At 53.6% G+C, this 18,571-nt stretch overlaps 3 protein-coding genes across 5 annotated transcripts in view; 2 read left to right on the plus strand and 1 right to left on the minus strand.

The window, feature by feature from the left end:
• The window catches only part of WDR53 (WD repeat domain 53), a 6,115-nt gene extending 5,491 nt beyond the window's left edge, over positions 1 to 624 (minus strand). The window contains exon 1 of one of the 2 annotated variants that reach the window (XM_042024657.1): positions 538 to 624. The gene's annotated coding sequence lies outside the window, so the exon portion shown is untranslated. Of the gene's footprint in view, positions 1 to 101; positions 189 to 537 lie in introns of those variants that run through there. The other variant, XM_042024656.1, reaches the window with a different exon arrangement.
• Positions 3 to 5,056, plus strand: FBXO45 (F-box protein 45; the record flags this gene model as incomplete). Its single annotated transcript, XM_042024508.1, has 3 exons — positions 3 to 269; positions 552 to 908; positions 2,574 to 5,056. Coding segments are annotated over 3 exons (810 nt in total), but the record flags the coding sequence as incomplete, so codon positions are not given.
• A 7,265-nt stretch (positions 5,057 to 12,321) lies between these two features.
• NRROS (negative regulator of reactive oxygen species) lies at positions 12,322 to 18,104 on the plus strand. Of its 2 annotated transcripts, none has more exons than XM_042024660.1 (4): positions 12,322 to 12,541; positions 14,863 to 14,973; positions 15,432 to 15,555; positions 15,790 to 18,104. In XM_042024660.1, the coding sequence occupies exons 3-4, from the start codon at positions 15,448 to 15,450 to the stop codon at positions 17,746 to 17,748; spliced, it is 2,067 nt and encodes a 688-aa protein (XP_041880594.1). In that variant the 5' UTR covers positions 12,322 to 12,541; positions 14,863 to 14,973; positions 15,432 to 15,447; the 3' UTR covers positions 17,749 to 18,104. The 2 variants fall into 2 exon arrangements, with proteins under 2 accessions (XP_041880594.1, XP_041880593.1); XM_042024659.1 differs by lacking the exon at positions 12,322 to 12,541 and adding an exon at positions 13,693 to 14,163.
• Positions 18,105 to 18,571: the final 467 nt, after the last annotated feature.

Genomic DNA, 18,571 nt, shown 5'->3' on the forward strand with positions numbered 1-18,571 from the left:
CGGGGCCCGGCCCCGGGCCCGGCCCCGGGGCGGCCGCGGCGTCGTGGGGAGGGCCGGGCTGGCGGTTGCCGGGGAGGGTGCTGGAGCTGGTGTTCTCGTACCTGGAGCTGCGGGAGCTGCGGAGCTGCGCGCTGGTCTGCAAGCTGTGGCACCGCGTCCTGCACGGCGACGAGAACAGCGAGGTGTGGCGCAGCCTGGCCGCCCGCTGCCTGGCCGAGGAGGCCCTGCGCACCGACATCCTCTGCAACGTGCCCACCTACAAGGGCAAGGTGAGGCCGGGACCCCCGATCCGCGGGGACACCCCCACCCCGCCGGGACACCCCTTCACCGCTTCCCCTGCCGCCTGGGGACACCCCCACAGCCCTCCGGCCCACCCGCCATTGGAAACGAAGGGGGCGGGAGGCTGAAAAACATGACAGGGTTTTATCTCTTAGAACCACAATGGCTTGGGTTGGAAGGGACCTTAAAGCTGCCACGGGTAGGGATACCTCCCACTAGACCAGGCTGCTCCAAGCCCCGTCCATCTCCCCCACCCACCTTCTCTCGCCCAGGTCCGTGCCTTCCACCACGCGTTCAGCACCAACGACTGCTCGAGGAACGTCTACATCAAGAAGAATGGCTTCACGCTGCACCGCAACCCCATCGCGCAGAGCACGGACGGGGCGCGCACCAAGATCGGCTTCAGCGAGGGCCGGCACGCCTGGGAGGTGTGGTGGGAGGGCCCGCTGGGCACCGTGGCCGTCATCGGCATCGCCACGAAGCGCGCGGCCATGCAGTGCCAGGGCTACGTGGCCCTGCTGGGCAGCGACGACCAGAGTTGGGGCTGGAACCTGGTGGACAATAACTTGCTGCATAACGGGGAGGTGAACGGCAGCTTCCCCCAGTGCAATAACGCGCCCAAATACCAGGTGAGGGGGCTTGGTGTGGGCTGGGCGCTGTGCCGGGGCTAGGGGGGGTGCTGGCTGTTCCTCGCTGTCCCGGCTGGCTGCTGAATTGCTCCTAAGTGACCCTCAAAGGTCTCTTTGCTTTCCCTGCAGAAGGCAAATGATTCCACCTTGTGAGCCTTCTCCTCCTTCGTTTACTGCTTCTGCAGGCTACACCTGTCTGGTGTTCAGTGCACCTGACCCTGTGTTGTTTCCACACTTTAATCTCAAACCACTGAGTGTGAAACCTGTACTGTGGGTGTCTGCTTAGACATCGTGGTGCTTTTTGGAATAAAACCTGAAAAGACTGGTGTAGCTTTCTGAAGTAGCGACTTGCCCCACAGCAAGGTGAGTGTCTGAGGGCTTGTACCCCTTTGTTGTCTGGCAGGGTGAGCTGAAGTTAGTACTTAGGTGAGAGTCTTCCTGCAAAAACCTGCAGCCGTGCTGATTGCTGCTGCTTTGCTCACTGGCCACCTTCCCGTGGGTGACATCCCGTATTTGGAATCTGATGTTCAGATAACTTCAGGGTATTAAAGAGCAGATGCCACCCCACCTTTTTGTCCTTATAGAAGTGCTTGTCTTGTTGTTCTGCCTGCTCACACAACTGCCTTTGCACTGCTGGATTTGCTCGTGTTACAACTTAAACTGGATCGTTGTAATTTCCATCTCATATTCAGAGAATGGGTTGGAAGGGACTTTAAAGATCATCCCGTCCAACCCCCAGTGCTGTGGCTTTGTACTGGCTTATGTTTCAGTTGTGGGTGAAGATATTCCTAAATTTTGTGTGAAAGGTCAAATCAGTGATCCTTTGGAGTTTATTAAGACATGTGCAGTGATCTGCTCGTAGAAAACGTACTTACAGGAAACACATGTGTGTGGTAGTGTTGGCTGGAAGAAATTCCCAGTGCTGGGGCTGGCTGGAGAAGAGTCAGGAGTTTGTGTGGCGCCTGCTGTGCTTGTGGTTGTCCTCTGAGACTTTCATTGATGTCTGAAATAATGTGTGCTAGATAAATGCAGGGAGCTCGGGGCCTGCCTGGATCCAAAACTCTTGCTGTGGTCAATGTTGGTTTCACTTGTGTATGTGTGTATATATATATTTTAGGGTTTTCATTTTACATTTTGTACTGAAATTTCTTTTTGCCTCGGTGAGGGAACACCTCTGTCAGCAACAGCACCTGCATATTAGTCTGTTCTGGGATTTTTTTGTAGGTGGCACTTGCCTTTCTTAACCAAATCCATTGTCTTTAAAAATGCTCCTCACAGAGCAGTTGCTGCTCAGCGACAGCAGCAGCTGAACACAGAGTTCAGGTAACTTGGAGACCATTGCAAAGATTCCAAAGCTCTGCAGTGTTTCCAAAGCACACAGCATGTAGTGCCTGCTCTCAGTGGTCTCAGAGGTTCCTATGGGAAGGGCCATGTTTATTATCATAAATAGGTGCTGGATACAGGTGGATACTCTGCTTCAGAGGTACTCAGGATCATGGTGAAATTGAGAAATTCCCATCCTAAGAGCAATCAATTGTGAGACACAGGACAGCCTTGCTTTAAAATTCTCTGCTACATTATACTTTGCATTATTTTTGCATCCATCTGAACATGCTGACTCTTTCTGTGTATTATTTTTACTCCCCCTCCTGTCTCTGTTTCCAGATAGGTGAAAGGATTCGAGTTATCCTGGACATGGAAGACAAAACATTAGCGTTTGAGAGGGGCTATGAGTTCTTGGGAGTTGCCTTCAGAGGACTGCCAAAAGTTTGCCTGTATCCAGCAGTGTCTGCTGTGTATGGTAACACAGAAGTGACTTTGGTCTACCTGGGAAAGCCTCTGGATGGATGACATGGATTGTTTCGTTGGCACGTCGAGATGTGGATGTTTGGGAGGAGTAATCTGCATGTTGGTTAGAGGGAAACGTGTATTAGAGGAAAAAAAACAACAAAAAAGTGTGTGTGTGTGTCCAAGAGCCATCGAGGGAACCACATGGAGTTTGGAAACAGAGGACCAGCCGTACTTCAGAAATTGTGTTACATTTCCTCTTTCTACCAGGCCAGAAAAATCCTCAGGGCTGCAGTTGGTTGAGTGGGAAGCTGACACATGCATGTTGCAACAGATTTTATTGCTAAAATGGCAGTGTGACCTCAAACATTTAAGAAAGGACTTGATACAAAAATGCTTGAGGAAATTACCCTGGGATTTGTACGTGGCGTGTTTTGTGAGAGACTCCCATTTCCAAACTGCTTGTTCCTTCCTTCCCTCCTTGGGGCCAGCGTGGGGGCTGGAGCAGAGCAGGGCTGCTGGGGGTATTTACAGTTTCTGGTGTCCTGAGAGGCACGGGCTGTGCAACTGCCCTTCTCTGGTATAACCATACAACACGTGTGCAGCTATTTTTAAGTGTATTTTAAGGGTTGTATATAAAGAAAACGTTGAAAGAACAGCTAAAAGAAAGGGTTTGCTTTATTCTAACTGGGTACAGAATTTCTTAAAGGAAAAAATCCCCCCCTCCCTGGCACCAGAATGCACACCTGGGACAGGGGTACAGCCTTCATGTCAGTGCAGTTCTGTTGTAATGTGTTTTGGGATGCTCTTGTGGAGTGCGGTGCTACTTTGGGTTGTTTCCTGTGAAAGTTTCCATGGCTTCAGTGACAGGTTTGTTCTCTGTAGGAAACAGAAACGTTTTCCCCACGAGTTTCCTTTCACCAGAACTTGCGCTCCCCTGGGGGAAGGAAGGCTGAGCACAGCACTGAGCTTGCCTTCCTTTCCACGTCAAAACCACCACCTTTTCAAAGCATTCTTACACTTGCTCATCACTGTTGTGAGATGTCTCAAAATGATGTGGAAGGAGCATTGGCCTTCTGCAACCAGACCTTACCTTCAGCTTCAGTGGCTTTATAAGGCTTTAAGGCTTGCCTGAACCTTTCTTAACTGAATCAAATCCCCCAGTACCCCAGCATTCACCTGCCCAGGACTAGTAAAACTCTCACCAGCCCTTTGATGGGGATTCTGGATCACATTCAGTGTTTGTGCTCTTCACTGGTTTTCTCAAAGCCATGTACAGACCCCCCAGGCGTGTCCATGTGCTGGCATGGGCAGGCTGGGAAGCTGCCAGGTGTAGTGAGGAGGGAATTCCTGGTGAAACCACTTTCCTGTGAGGCTGGAAGGTCTGTAGGGACCCCCAGGGCAGGAAGGCTGTGAGCCCCACGGCTGGCTCGTGACTCTGGTTTTGTGCTGGTTGGTGTTTCCCAGAGCTGCCTGTGCTGTTTCAGAGCTGCTTTTTGGAGAGGGAGAAGGAAATATTTATACAACCTCTTTTTGCTTGGGTTTTTTTTTTTTTTTGTTTTGTTTTGTGCTAGAGAATGTGAGTTGCTTGGTATCAGACACTGGCAATTCTCTGAGCATGGAAGAAAGAGGAATCCCTCTTGGGCTGTTGTTCATCCCCCTCCCTGTTCCTCAAGGAGGTGAGTGAGGCTTTGCCTTGGGAGTGCTTTTGGCCGGGTAGATCACCAGGTTCTGCCCTGGAACTGTGTAAGTTGTTACCATTTAAAGGATTTAAAAGTATTTATTTGTTTTGTGTGTTCATTGCTGAAAGGCAATTCAAGGTCTGTTCCTCCTGCTGCATCAGACAGAATGTGCTGTGAGCAATGGAGGTGTTTTTGGTGGTGCTGAGAACAGCCAAATAAAGGATGTGGGATGGGCATCCAAGTACCTCCCAGACAAATCTGTTACAGGCATTGATTGTACTGGACTGTAAAGTGTGTCTGCAGAGCAGAACCATGGGACATAGAGTTGGGGATAAAGGAAACTGCCCAGTTTAGGAAAATGAATAGTCCCCAGGATGAATGTATTCTCAGTGCAGTCCTGAAAGACGCAACCTCTGCGATTGCCCATGATCCAGTTAGAGGCAAGGAAACCCTGAGAATTCTGAGGAGTTTTAATCACAAATTCAGATTGATTCCCATTCTTCAGACTGCATCTTACCCTCTAAATAATTTCCCTCTAAATCAGAAATGCTGAAAGTTGAGAACATTCCTTAAGGGTGGGTTTGGGTGGACTCACTTATGTAAGATTATAACTTATTCCTGGAGACCAATGCTGGCTGTACAAAATATTAAAATAAACTCTGCTATCATTCAGAAGGATCTGGTGGTGTGGATTGTTGGAATGGCACCTGCGGAATCCCCCAGATGGGAAGGAGGGAGCTGCAGTTTGGTGCACCAAGAGGACGGAGGCATTGGGCCTGTGTGATCTGCTGTGTGACTGCTGGGAAAGAGTCTGATGAGTGGTTAAGGAGAGCTTGGAATCTCAGGGATCTGGTACCTGTGCTTGGGAAATTGCCTCCTCTGAAACAGGGATGCTCACTCATGACCGTGGGAGAGGCATTCCTGCCTCCTGGAGGCCTCTGGATTGGAGTTGGGGTGGTGTGGTCACTGCCCCACTGCTGCACCGAGGGGTCTCCTTCCTCCCTCAGCTTCCTGCTGTTTCCTTAGCTTTCCCTATGGAAGTTCAACATTTCATGGTGCTTTTAGGAAGAAGTATTGTGGTTTTGAGCTCTGAGGCACTTTCCAAATTCCCTGCACCAAGGGTTTGCTTTTAAGCAGCAAATCTTGGCTGACACCTCCTTTAGGAGCAGAGATGTTTGGTGCTGGCTTGCCAAGAAAGCAAAGTTGGTTTTTTTTTAACCTGAGGTACCTCAGGGTCAGCTGAGCAGTGTTTGGGATATTTTTCCTACCCTGACAAGGGATTTAAGGACTTTGGTCAGGGGGAACATCAAGTGTTCACAGCCCCCAGTACAGAAATCAGTCTTGGCTTCAGAATCTTACAGGATTTTGGGATAAGTGAGCATTTTATCTGTCATTTTAATAAAATTCAGAACTCCTTGTGGTTTGAGTGTGCTGTGAAATCTGTTGGGAGCTGAACACTCAGTCCTCTGTCCCTGTCATATCTCTGAGGAGGTGAGGAGCTCGATATGGTCACTAGTTCGGGGGCAGAGGCTGTTCTTGGCCTCGGTGGTGCCTTGTGCTGGCCCTAAGCCAGTTGTGGACTCCTCAGGTGCTGCTGACAAACAGATGAATCAAGATGGGGTGGGAAACTCCCTCCTGGAAAATGCTTTTATCCCAGTTGAAAGGCTGCAGCAAGTGTACAGTTTTGGGAGGCTTGTGTGCACCTTCCCCTGGCAAAGGCCACTCGGTCCCATCCCTCCTGGCCACGTTTCAGGTGACAAACCCAGGCAGGAGCAGATGGCCCTGGAGCTGTGGCTGTGCTCTTCCCTGCCTGCCTCGGAATCCGACAGCGAGACATCCAACTTTTTCTCCCTGCTTATTTCTGATCTACATTTCTAAATTCCCTGTGCACACGGGTGTGTTTCCAGATGGCTGCCTCTATGTTTTTTCCTCTTCCATTTTCACTGGGTTTGATGACAGCAGCGATGAGTTAAAATAACACTGGGCCTGATCACAGTCTGATTGTGCAAAACTGGTTTTCTTAAAGTATTTGAGAGGTGAGCGGCCCTCAGTCATTCCTTAAGCTATGTATTTCCATGTGGGTATTTCAGTTTTGGCATGTTATAAATAGCTCTTAGATGTGTAAGTGAAATTTTTTTCACTTACACGCAGTGAAATCTGCAGACAGAAAACAGCATTATTGAAATTGCACTAGGATCCTTTCTGCACTTAAAAAGCAGGTTTTCAGGGGGTTGGCAGTGGCCGTGTTGGACTCTGTAAGTGACAGTGGCCCACCTTGTGCTAGAGTGTGACTGAAAGAAAAAACAAATGAAGCACTGAATGAACACACAAAGCTTTTCCTGCAGTGCTGCTGGACCTACTAATTAATCCCTTAAGCAGGTGTTTTTCCTACTGCTGGATGATGCTGGGTGACTTCTGAAGGAACTCTCCCATCTCCCCACGAGAGGGCAAAGCTGGGGGAGCCTTAACTTGTGCTCAAACAAGTGCTGAGTACAATAAATGTTTTTAATGTGGAACCTTCTCCCTTAACAATTACTTCCCGTTTTTTTCAAAAACCAAACCAAACTAAAAACCCTCAACAGAAGTGGATGATGGACATAGAATTTTTTAAAGTTCGTTCCTTCATTTGAACCCAGCGTCCTGAAATAGGCGGAGCAAATACTTGCATTTCAGAAAATGATTTTTAGTGACACCAAGCTGAGCCAAAGCTCCAAGATCACCTTAAAGGATTGAAAGGGATTTGAGAGGCTCAAACAAACTGTCAGGGTTGCTGTTCAAGGTCCACTTTTTCCCAGACTTGCTTTTCTTCCCCTCAGGTGTTCATGATAAGGAAATAGTGATATCAGCAAAAGATGATTTTTAAAAAATCAAAGTCATTGAAAAGGGATTTTGAAATAAAACTCACTCTATGTTACAAGTGTTGTTCATTCTTCTGCAATTTTACCAAGTCAGGAATTGAATGGATTTTGCCTTCATGCCTGCACTAGCAGGTGTGGTGTGAGCTACCTGCAGTGGTTTCATGTCTGCTTGATTTATTTTGTCTTTTTAATCCTGAGCTTCCCTTGCTTAGGAGAACTCAGCCATATCCCGTCACGTTTAAATAGCAATCTAAGAGAGCAAACTCTGCCAGCTCCAATATGTGGCTTTATAAAGTGCTGGACAAACCTGCCAGTGAGGAAATGGCTGTTGGCCAAAATGCTTTTTTATCGTATTCAAATACTGCAAGGGTTAACATTTTTCACGGAATCTCAGATTGGTTTGGTCTGGAAAGGACTCATCCAGTTCCACCTCCTGTCATGAGCAGGGATACCTTCCGCTAGACCAGGCTGTACAGCCTTTGCCAGTTCCAAATCACCTTTTGGGTCTCTTTGATGGCTTTCTGTTTGTTTCTCTGTGCTCAGGTGACAGAGGCCACTTTCCTCATGCCAGATCCCATCTGACATGGGGCACCTGAGCCCTTCTGCAGGGTCTTGTGCAAGAGCAGAGCTGGAGGGTGGGATCTTGCTTTGGAAGCAGCCAAAAGATTTTATCTCAGCTTCAGCATAAGATTGTATCTATTCCTGGAAAAATAATGAACGTGAGCAGAACTGGATCAGAGTTGGAACATTAGTGGGACTCAGGAGAGTGTGCAGGATGGAAACCAGGTGGTTTTACGTGCCCACCTCACGCCATGGTGCTGCACAGCTCTGGGACGTGCCTCCTTCCTGGCAGCGTGAGCTGCTCTTCCCGGCAGGAACGAGGAGAGCAGGAGGGGAGATCTGAGTATTGATCTGTGTGTGTGGCTGAACCTCCCCCTGCTGCACTCCTGTGCTGATTCAGGTCCCAGGCTGAGAGGTGGAACTGCTTTGAGCCTCTCCCAGGTGTAGCTGCAGGGATGGCATTTTGGATAGAGCAATGATGTCACCTGTGTTACAATGATGTCACGTGGTAGAGTTTGTTTTCAAAACCCACAGAAACATATCCTGGCAGTTCTCCTGTTTTCTTACTGAAGACCAAGAGATGTGTCCTAAGTGCAAGAGTGTGCTCCAACTCCAAACTCCAAAAACCCACAGACAGGTTTTGTCCCTTGTCCCTCAGGTAGCGTGCTAGAAAGCAGGGATGCTGAGCCCCATGGCTGAAAACCTGGGAGAAGACGACTTTGTAGTGTGAATTTGCTTCCAGGAGATCTGCCTGCCAGCCCAGGCTGTGGCACAGGGATGTTGGCCCTTCTGGCCAGAGAGGAAGATGGGTGGGACATGCTGAGCTCTGCAAGGAGTTGAGAGAGTTTCACTTCCCTTGGTGCTCATGACAGAATTACTCACTCCTCTGAAGCAGAACAGCAGCAGGGAGGGAGTTTGTGCGGCTGCAGATGGGAGCAGGTTTTTTTGTCACAATTTGCATTCCTAAATGATGTCACAGCGGTGACTTGTCCAGATCTTCTCCTTCTGGTGACTCACAGCCTCCAGCCTTGAGAGTTTTAGGCTAAAAACTGACAGAGAGGAGGTTTAGATTTGATATTAGGACAAAATTCTTCCCTCCTGGCACAGGGTGCCCAGAGAAGCTGCCCCATCCCTGGAAGTGTCCAAGGCCAGGTTGGATGGGGCTTGGAGCACCCTGGACTAGCAAAAGGTGTCCCTGGCCACGGCAGGGGGTAGAATGAGATGGCCTTTAATGTCCCAACCCAAACCATTCCATGATTCTATGATAAAAAACGTTGGTTAATGTGCTGGAGTAGATGGGTCAGGGGGGTTTATTGCTTTCAATGGTTTATTTTATTGTACAGTACAAAAAAGGTCAATTTATCCACACTTTTGGCAATCCTATGGGAAAAGTTCGGGCAGCTCCTTCAGGTCTAACTGCAACCAAAGTCCAAACTCGATGAAAGCAACCTGGTTGTGGGGCTTCCCAGCCCTTGAGGAGATCTAGGAGGAAAACCATGGAATCCCAGGATGGTTTGGGTTTGAAGGAACATTAAAGCCCATCTTGTTTCACCCCCTGCCAAGGGCAGCGACACCTTCCACTGTCCCAGGCTGCTCCAAGCCCCATCCAACCTGGCTTTGGACACTTCCAGGGATGGGGCAGCCACAACCACTCTTGGCAAAAGATCAGAGATATTTTCTGGCTTTGGGCACTGGCTTCTCCTGCAGAGGCCGTTCTCTAGAGCATCTCGGCTGTCTGGGATCATAAGGGAGGGGATGCACTTGGCTTCCAGTTGCTCAGAAACACCAGGTGCTCCAGCACCCGACACGTCCAGGCTCTGCTGTGGAGACCGTGTGATCCGGATGCTGTCCCGCTCTCCCGGGAGCAGATTCGCCTCAGCCTCGTGGTGGTGGATCCCGAGGAGCCCTCAAATGCCAGCCTGGGAACGGCGGGTGTGTGACAGCTGCGAGCGGGGCCGGAGCCCGGCCGCAGGGCGGGAGCAGGGGGGAAATGAGATCCCTCCGGCAGCTTTCCCTCTCCAGCCGCTTCCTCCTCATTTACAGGCCGAGGAGGAAGAGCCGTGACCGCGGGTGGAGCTGCCCGGGCTGGAGCTCCCTGCGGGAAGGGAACCGGGTGGAGCCTCACCCGCAGCTTGGGATCTGGGAAGGGGCTGTGGCCGAGCCACTGACCAGCTCCCCTCTTCCCTTCCTGCCCTGTGCTCTCGGGAACATGGGTTTGCTTCCCACTAAAACCTTTCTTCTGAGTCCCATAGAGGAAATGGGCACCTTTTGGGGACTGAGGGGTCACAGGTGGGATCCTCTATGAAGTTCCTGCTTTGGGGCTCCTGACTGGTTAAGTTTTTGATCAAATGTCCTCCAAGCCCAAAGACATAATTTTCTCAATTGTTTTTGCTGCAGTTCAGCTGGATCCCTGTAGGCTTGTTGCATGTTGTCAGTCTGGGGGTTATTGTCTCCCCCCTCCTCCCCGATCTCCCACAGCCCCAACTCCTCTGGTGTCGGCAGCCAGCACGATGCTGCAAGGGTGGGTGAGCAAGCCCAGGGCTCTGCTCAGAACAGCCCAGAACTAATCCTGGCTTCAAAGAAGTCTTCTTTGAACCCTGCTATCCATCAGAAAACCTGTCAAGAGCTAGGAGATTCCTGACAGCTGGGAATATATAGAAGAAATTCTTGGCTGTGATGGAGGTGAGGCCCTGGCACAGGGTGCCCAGAGAAGCTGTGGCTGCCCCTGGATCCCTGGCAGTGTCCAAGGCCAGGTTGGACAGGGCTTGGAGCAGCCTGGGCTAGTGGAAGGTGTCCCTGCCCATGGCAGGGGGTGGAATGGGGTGAGCTTTAATGTCCCTTCCAACCCAAACCATTCCTGTGATTCTGTGGAATGGGGGAGAAAGGCTGAGCTTGGCTGTGGCTAAATGTGTAATTGTGGAGAAGGAGGAGCCAGGAGTGTGGGCAGCTGCTGGAGTGGGGGAGTCGTCCCAGAGGAGGGTGCTGGGCCTCCAGGGGCTCCCAGACACACAAGTCACTGCAAAACCAGAGCCTGGAGCTTTAGTGACTGATGCAAGAGCTGGCACGTGCCTTTCCTTGGCCCCAGGAGCAGCAGCAGGGAGGTGGTTTGGCCACAGCTTGGTTGAAAAGATGGTTTTGAGGCTGACTATAATTGATTTTCGTCCCTTGGTTTCCCCTGCAGGAGGTGCCCCGGGGGGAGCTGTGCTTCCTGCAGAGCTGCAGTCCTGCTGCAGCACCAGGGCTCTGTGAGCCCACGCTCCTGGACAGCAAGGCACCCTCCTGGGATGGGCCTCATCCCCAGCTACCCCCTGGGGTTAAACTGCGTGGATTGCCATTGGGAAATTCCGCCAGATGAAACTCCAGAGCTCAAGTTTAAACTTCAGGCATCGAGCTGTCCATTTTAGCTTTTCCCTTTTGCCCATAGAACAAATTCTGTTTTCTTTTTTGTGTTCAGAGTTCCTCTTAAATTAAAGGCAACTACTGCTGCTGGCAGCTCCTGAGATACAGGAGACCTCAAGCTTCCCTTGTTTTATCCAGAGCAGGTGGTGTGATAAAATAAAACAAAACAAAACAAAACATAATAAAATAAAATAAAATAATGGTGCTTTGCACCATCATCCCTTGCAGAACCACTTGTTTAATTCTGGCCGGTTCTCCATCCCAGGGGGAGTCAAAGAAGCCCATGGAGAAACATTTCTGTTTCCCTTTTTCCCCACTCACCAGGTCCTGCTGCTGTGTGAACTGTGAGTGACCCTTCTGGTGCTTCCACTCGGGAATAAATCACATTTCCTGCAGGAAAACACATGTTCAGTAATGAGGTTGCTGTTTCCCCTTTCCCAAAGGTCCCGTGCCTGGTGCATTCCAGGAGAAACTGGGAGCCTGCCCTCTTGTCACAACTTTGCTCTTGGGTTGTGTTTGACAATTTGAAGGTTGTTAAGGGAAAAAGATGGTTTGGAGGAAGAGGAGGTGGGAGGAACGGAAGAAGCTCACTGGATGTAAAACCATAAGGGGATTCCCAGTCCTCTCCTACAGCTGCAGGAATTGCAGCTGCACGTAGACCCATCTACTCCAAGCAGCTGAATCTCCTTCAGTTTAACCCACCTGTGCCACTGAGCTGCACTGGAGCTTCCTGAAGAGCTGATCAGAGCAGCAGCTCTTGGCATCTCAATCCCTGTCGCTTCCCTGCGCTGATCTTAAAAAATAAATTACTCCCTCTCAAAGCACACATCAAATCCTTACCGAGAGGGCTGGTTGGGGGTTCGAGGGGAGGAAAAGGAGGGGACCAAGCAGCAGCTTCAGGACGTTTTCAGAACCATCCGGCTGCAGGATGTGGGGAAAGTGTGAAGAGCAGCAGCAGCTCTGCTGCCGATGCCCCAGCGCGGAGCCGCGGGCTCAGCCCGAGAGCGGAGCTGCTTTCCAGGGACCCCGGGGTGGGGGAAACCTGCGTGGGCTGGGCAGGGGCTCTGCCAGCCCATGGTGCTGCTGGGGAGGGAGCGGGGTTACACTGGCGTGACTTTGGGGATGGGCTGGGGGCAAAGCAGGGAATGAAGCAGGTTGTTTCCTCTCCCAGCTCCTGCTGGGCTGCAGGAGGAAGCTGGTTTGACCCTCAGGGCATCACCTCGATGGTGGCACCACAAGAAGGAATCTCATCAGAAGGTCTCCCAGGAGCCTCCTGATCCAGAGAGCGGAGCTGAGGATGCCCAAGTTTTGCAGCTCTGCCAGCTCCCGTGTCTCCAAGCACCAGGTGAGGGGTTTGACTGTGGGCTCGTGGCAGGGCTTGGGATGAGGAGTTGGTGGTCATCAGCTGAGCTCAGCCTTTCGTGTGCCCTTGAGCAATGCACATGGGAATTTTGCCCTGCTGTGAGCTTCTGCCACTCCTGTTCGCTTCTCTCTTCTCCTTCTTGATTTTTATACGTCAAACTTCCTTGAAAATGGAGGAAATGAAACCACAGGGCTTTTTTGTGAGTGACATGGGAGAGGTCAGCCTCCTCCCAGAGAAGAAATGAAATTTAGGGGGAAGGCAAGAAAATCATCTCCCTGGTCATTTGTGCTGGTTTCGGGAGTTTGGGGGCCACGTGGTCTGGCAGGGAGGGGGGACCCTGGCTGGGGTGTCCCTTGGAGGGGGTCTTGGTGTGCTGCAGTGACACAGTTCACTCCCGACTCTGCAAATATCCCACTGGCACCATGGAACATGTGGCATGTGGAGCATGGACCTGCTGATCCCAGACAGGGTCCTGCTGCAGGGCTGGTGCCTTTCTCCACAGCTTTGAACCCTTTCCCAGCTAGGTAGATCTGGGCAAAAGTTTTCCTCCTCAGAGGCTGGATTTGCTGGGGACTTGGGGGTGCATGCGACCTGGGGTGTGGAGATGGAGAGCAGGGGTAGATGGGGGTGAGGAGGAAGGAGATGTCCCTCTTCATATTGCCTTGGAAATGTGGATCTTTGTTTCCTGGCAGCTGCAGGAAAAGCCATTTCCGCTGACTTTCACACAGGGACTGGCACTCAGGAGGTCCCTGTATCCGGGTGGTTCTGACTTGTGCCCTGGGTGCTGGGCTTGCTAAAGTTCTGAGCAGCCCCAGGACACCCAAAGATCTGGGGGCAGAGGGATAAGAGCATTCTGAATCTCACTTAGACAATGTGAGGGACAGGCACTGGCATCCCAAAGTTGTTGGGGACTCAGCACCTGGGACATATCCAGCCTTGGCTTGGGATGCAACAGGACATAACACAGAGCACCTTCTTCCCTCATGGGACGCGTGTCCCCGGACTCCTGTCGAACCCCTGAGCTGGGCGCTGGAGGCAAGAGGGGTCTGGAGGGACACAATGGGAATAGGTGCCGTGCAGAGGTGGCATTTCTCCACCCCGCAGGATCGGTGGCATGGCTGTGCAGGACAGCACCACTCCCAGCCGCCATCTCTGTGGCCTGAAACCCTGAGGAAGGCTTCTGCTGCTGGAGCTGTGCAGAGGAGTGGCCGTGCAAGGCTTGTCCCCGGTGCTGGCTCGTCCCTAGGAGCGGCGTGACCCCGGTGGGGCTGGTTCCCCCTGTACCCTCGCTGCCTGCTGGGCCCCGCGGTTCCTCCTTGCCGGGGAGCCGTGTGCGGGTGCATGAGCCAGGCCGGGAGTGCTGAGATCAGTAAGCGAGAGCCGGGCCGCGCTCGCTGCCTCCATGTGACTGCAGTTTCCGTTGGCTCCTTCCGCAAAGGCTAAATTGGTGCTCGGCGAGAGGGCGGTGGGACACGGCCCCGGCGGGTGGCACACGGACCCCGCGGGTGGCACACGGACCCCGCGGGTCACCCCCACCCCTGGCCCCGGCAGCCCCCTGAGCGCAGCTGAGGGGCCGCAGGATGGACCGTGCCGAAGCCCACGCGGTGAGTGACTCTCCCCGACACCTGTGCCGGGGGAAAACACCACGGGGGTTCCCTGTGCCAGTCTGGGGATCTGTGGTGGCTGTGCATCACTAATGCCCACGCTCGCAGAGCCGTGGCTGCGTGGGGCCGTGCCGGGGCTGGTGTGAAGTGTGGGGAGCACCCCGGGAGCTCCCAGAGCAGCTCTTGGATGTGGGCTCGGGTGTAGCGGTGCGGGTGAGGGTTTCCTGCTGGGGGCTGCTGCCTCCTCTCCTGGCTGGGCAGGTGCTATCCCAGCAGCTCCAGGGAGCACTGGGAGGATGGAGGAGCTTCTGGTGTTGGAAGAAGCCAAGAAAGGCTGAGCTGGGTGAAGGAATGTGGGATTCTCTGCAGAGGGGTTCAGGAGCCAGAACCAAAACTGTTGTTCTTTGGGTGCAGTGACAGCAGGGTCCCTCTCCTGCCACCGTGCCTGGGTATGAGGTGCTGCTGGACTCCAAGGACTTGAGACAGCCAAAGGTGCTGTGTGTCAGCTGCAGCCTGGGGAAGGGGGATCCATCCTCTCCATCCCCCCCAGAGTAATAAATCGTGCTTTGATAAGTCACCAGCTCAATGCTTCGGCTGTCCCAAAGAAGGAGACAGCCTGGGACATGCCCTGCTCCCTCTGTGCTGCAAGGCTCTGGCTACCTGGGCTGCCCAAAATAACCCTGTTTCTCCTTCACGCAGTGGCAGTTGTGAAAGTGCCGCGTGCCAAACACTCGCCGAGCCCTCGCTGCTCATTTGCCTGTGTCTCAGCTTTTCCCCAGATGCAAATGCCGTCAGCTCCGGTCCCACCAGGTCAGTAATGGGGCAGCTCCTGCTGGAGAGCCTCTGCTTCCCTGGGAGGGCCCCCAGCAGGGATGGGCACTGGGGGGACTTGGTGGGGGGTGGGTTGGTGTCCCCTGGGGGAGTGTTTGGTGCCAAGAAGGGGCACAGGAGCCCTGCTGGGGGGACGCCCTGCTCGAAGGATGCAGCTCAATGGCCTTCACGAGCAGCTGTGCAGCACCGACGGTGCCTTCCCCCTGTGTGCTGCCCCAGGTGGGACTGAGCTGCCACCCCCGTCCCTGCTCCTCCCCTGCCCTCCAGGCTCAAACTGGGGGAGCCCCACGAGGGCTTCTGCTGGGGTGGGTGGGCTCGGTGCCAAAGCTCTGTGCCCTTTCTCTATGGACAGCTCATGGTGGCCCAGGTCACCTGGGCCTTTTGGGGTAAACAGTTTGCAGCTTCTGACCTCCTCACCTCTGCCTCCCTCTCCACAGGAGTGCCGCCACTGAGATGGAGGCCCCGCTCCCTGGTCTCTCCCTGCTTCTTCTCCTCCTGGCAGTGGGATGGGGAAGCAGGATGGACGCAGCCTGGGCACCATCTCCTGGGAGCTGTGAGCTCGTAAGTCCTCTCTTGTGAACCCTCACCCCTCTGAGTGCTTGGTCCTGCCTGGCAAAGTCCAGGCAACTCAGCATCTCCAGACCTTCTCCATCCCAGCTACTGGCTTGGAGTGGACTGGTGTGCCAAGGCCATAACCAAAAAGCCACCTCCTCCCCCCTTACTCTGCTCTCCAGACTTCTCTCTCTTCATCTCCTGCCTCCCCTGGTGGTGTTACACATTGTCCTCTTCCTTCAGGTGCAGAGCATCATGGACTGCACTGGGAGATGGCTGAGTTCCATCCCAGGAAACCTTCGAGGCGATACTGAGGAGCTGTTTCTTGATGACAACACTATCCAGGTCCTGGGCAACGTCTCTCTGCTCCTGTACCCTCAGCTCTGGCTTCTCAGCTTGACCAGGAACCGGCTGGAGCTCATTGAGCCCGGTGCCTTCCTCAGCAGCCAAGGCCTGCAGGTGCTCTCCTTGACAGACAACCTGCTCTTCACAAACTACTCGCTGACAGCAGCCGCTCTTTCTACTCTGCCCGCCTTGAGGACACTGGATCTGGCTGGAAACCAGCTCACCGAGGACATGGTGTCGGTTTTAGTCTCCAACCTCTCTTCCTTGGAGTCCCTGTCTGTGGCCAGGAACATCATCATGAGGCTGGACTCGTCCATCTTCACAAACCTGACACAGCTGCTGGAGCTGAACCTGGAGAAGAACTACATCTTCGAGATTGACAATGCTTTTGAAGGGCTGCAGAGGCTGCAGAAGCTCAACATAGCTTACAACTACCTCCCATGTCTGGTGGGGTTCGGCCTGACCCAGCTCAGGGTACTCAACATCAGCAACAACATCATTGAGTGGTTCCTGACCCTGGAAAGTGATGACCTCTTTGAGCTGGAGGTGCTGGACCTGTCCCACAACCGCCTCCTGTTCTTCCCTGTGCTGCCCCGGCAGAGCAAGCTGCACTCCTTGCTGCTGCAGGACAACAGGATGAGCTTCTACCAGCGCCTCCCCAACGGCACCTCCCTGGCCAACGTCACCGTGCAGTTCCTCATCATCGATGGCAACTCCACCAACATCACGACGGTCAGGCTCTGGGATGACCTCTGCCACAGCAACCTCTCCTCCTTGCACCTCCTGGACATGAGCCAGAACCAGGTCTGGGGCCTGCCAGATGATTTCCTGGCCCAGATGCCATCCCTGACCCACCTGAAGCTCAACCAGAACTGCATGGAGGCATTTCACCTGTCAGAGGAGGACCCCTTGGCCATGCTGACAGAGCTGGACCTCAGCCAGAACCAGCTGGTAGAGCTGGGGGTGAAGGTGGGCACTGGGGACATCCTGCCCAACCTGCAGCTCTTCAACCTCAGCACCAACAGGCTGCAGGCGCTTCCTCCCGGGATTTTCACCCGCACCAGGAAGATCACTACCCTGGACCTCAGCCGCAACCGGGTTGCCCTCTGTCCCCAGCCAGGTGAGGCTGAGAGTCCCCCCTGCGTGGACATCAGGGGTGTGGAGACCTTGACCCATCTCTCCTTGGCCAGCTGTGGTCTGCAGGGGCTGGGCGGCCGCCCCTTCCAGGGGACATCGCTGATGCATCTGGACCTCTCTGACAACCGCCAGGCGCTGTCTGGGGACCGGGCGTGGCTGCAGGACCTCGTTCTGACACTGCAGGTGCTCTCTCTGAGGAACACCAGCCTCTCTTCCACCACCATGGACTTCTCTGCCCTGAACAACCTCGTGTGCTTGGACCTTTCAGGGAATTCCTTGGCTGCGTTCCCCAGCTCGCTGGGCACCCTGAGGCTGCGGAGCCTGGACCTGCGGGACAACTGCCTCCCGGCGCTGCCGCCGGACGTGGCGCAGGTGCCTCTGGGGAGGAGCCTGCGGGAGCTCTACCTCAGCCGAAACCCCTACAACTGCTGCACGCTGGGCTGGTGGGACGCCCTGCAGCAGGCGGAGGGCCTGCACGTCCCCGACGGGCGGGAGGTGACCTGCAGCCACGGCTCCCGCGCGCTGAGCCCCGGCGCGCTGCCTGAGCCTGTCCTGCAGAGCTGCCGCTGGCAGACGGCCGACCTGGCGCTGCTCTACCTGGTGTTGGCTCTGCCCACCTGCCTGACGCTCCTGGTGGCCTTCGTTGTCATCTTCCTCATGCTCAAGAAGAAGCTGCTGAAAATGGTGAAAACCCGGTGTGGGGTGTCCAGCCCTTACTGATGGCTGAGGAGGAGGAAGGGCTCGGGAACGGTCAATACGAGTGGGTGGTCAGGAGTACAGGTGGTAACCCCTCCGAGGTGGTCAAGATGGAAAACTGATGGTGCAGGACAGGAGGTGCTGGGAGAGCTGCCATTCCTGCCCTAATGGCACCCAAAGGGTGTGGGTCGTGTCTGGTGATGGAGCGCTGGGAATCCCCAAGGAACGTGTCTTCAGCAGAAACCTTCAGCTGGTGTTGGTGAGAGCTGAGTGGACACACCACCAAACATTCCTTGGCTAAAAGGACAGGTTGCCCAGAAAATCTGTAGCTGCCCCATTTGTGGAAGTGTTCAAGGCCAGGTTGGAGTGGGCTTGGAGCAATCTGGTCTAGAGGAAGGTGTCCCTGCCCATGCCAAGGGTTGTAACCAGATGGGTTTTTAAGGTCCCTTCCAACCCAGACCATTCTGGGATTCTGTGACTGTTTTCTCCAGCGCTGCTTTTTCCCCCCTTCAGGCAGTTCCCTTTATTTATTCCCACCTGTAGCCAACTAAAAATGTCCTCCACATCTGCAACCAGCCTCCACAAAGTGCCCCAGGCTGGAGCAAACATCACCTGGGTGCTGTGGAGAAGGGTCTCTGTAGCCACAGCTTTCCACACTGCTCTTGCCGGCACTGCCAAACTTGCAGGCAGCCCTGGTCGTGCACCATGTGCATATGCTGATAAGACAGGTGTTGTCATCAGGGCTGAAAGACACATTTTGGGGTGTTGTTTCTTCACTAAGTCACAGTCTGGGTTAGAAAAGTCCATTAAAAACAGCCCAAGTTGCAACAAAGTGAAACATTGATTG

Source organism: Corvus kubaryi, unplaced genomic scaffold (assembly GCF_017639235.1).
Source record: "Corvus kubaryi isolate FWS band 111438036 unplaced genomic scaffold, C.kubaryi_AGA036_p1.0 37264, whole genome shotgun sequence".
Taxonomy (NCBI): Eukaryota; Metazoa; Chordata; class Aves; order Passeriformes; family Corvidae; genus Corvus; species Corvus kubaryi.

Bases quoted from the DNA above. Each gene is read 5' to 3' on its own strand.
- NRROS (XM_042024660.1), top strand. From the start codon at position 15,448: ATGGAGGCCCCGCTCCCTGGTCTCTCCCTGCTTCTTCTCCTCCTGGCA. The intron at 15,556-15,789 runs GTAAGTCCTCTC...CTCTTCCTTCAG, and splicing joins CTCCTGGGAGCTGTGAGCTC to GTGCAGAGCATCATGGACTG.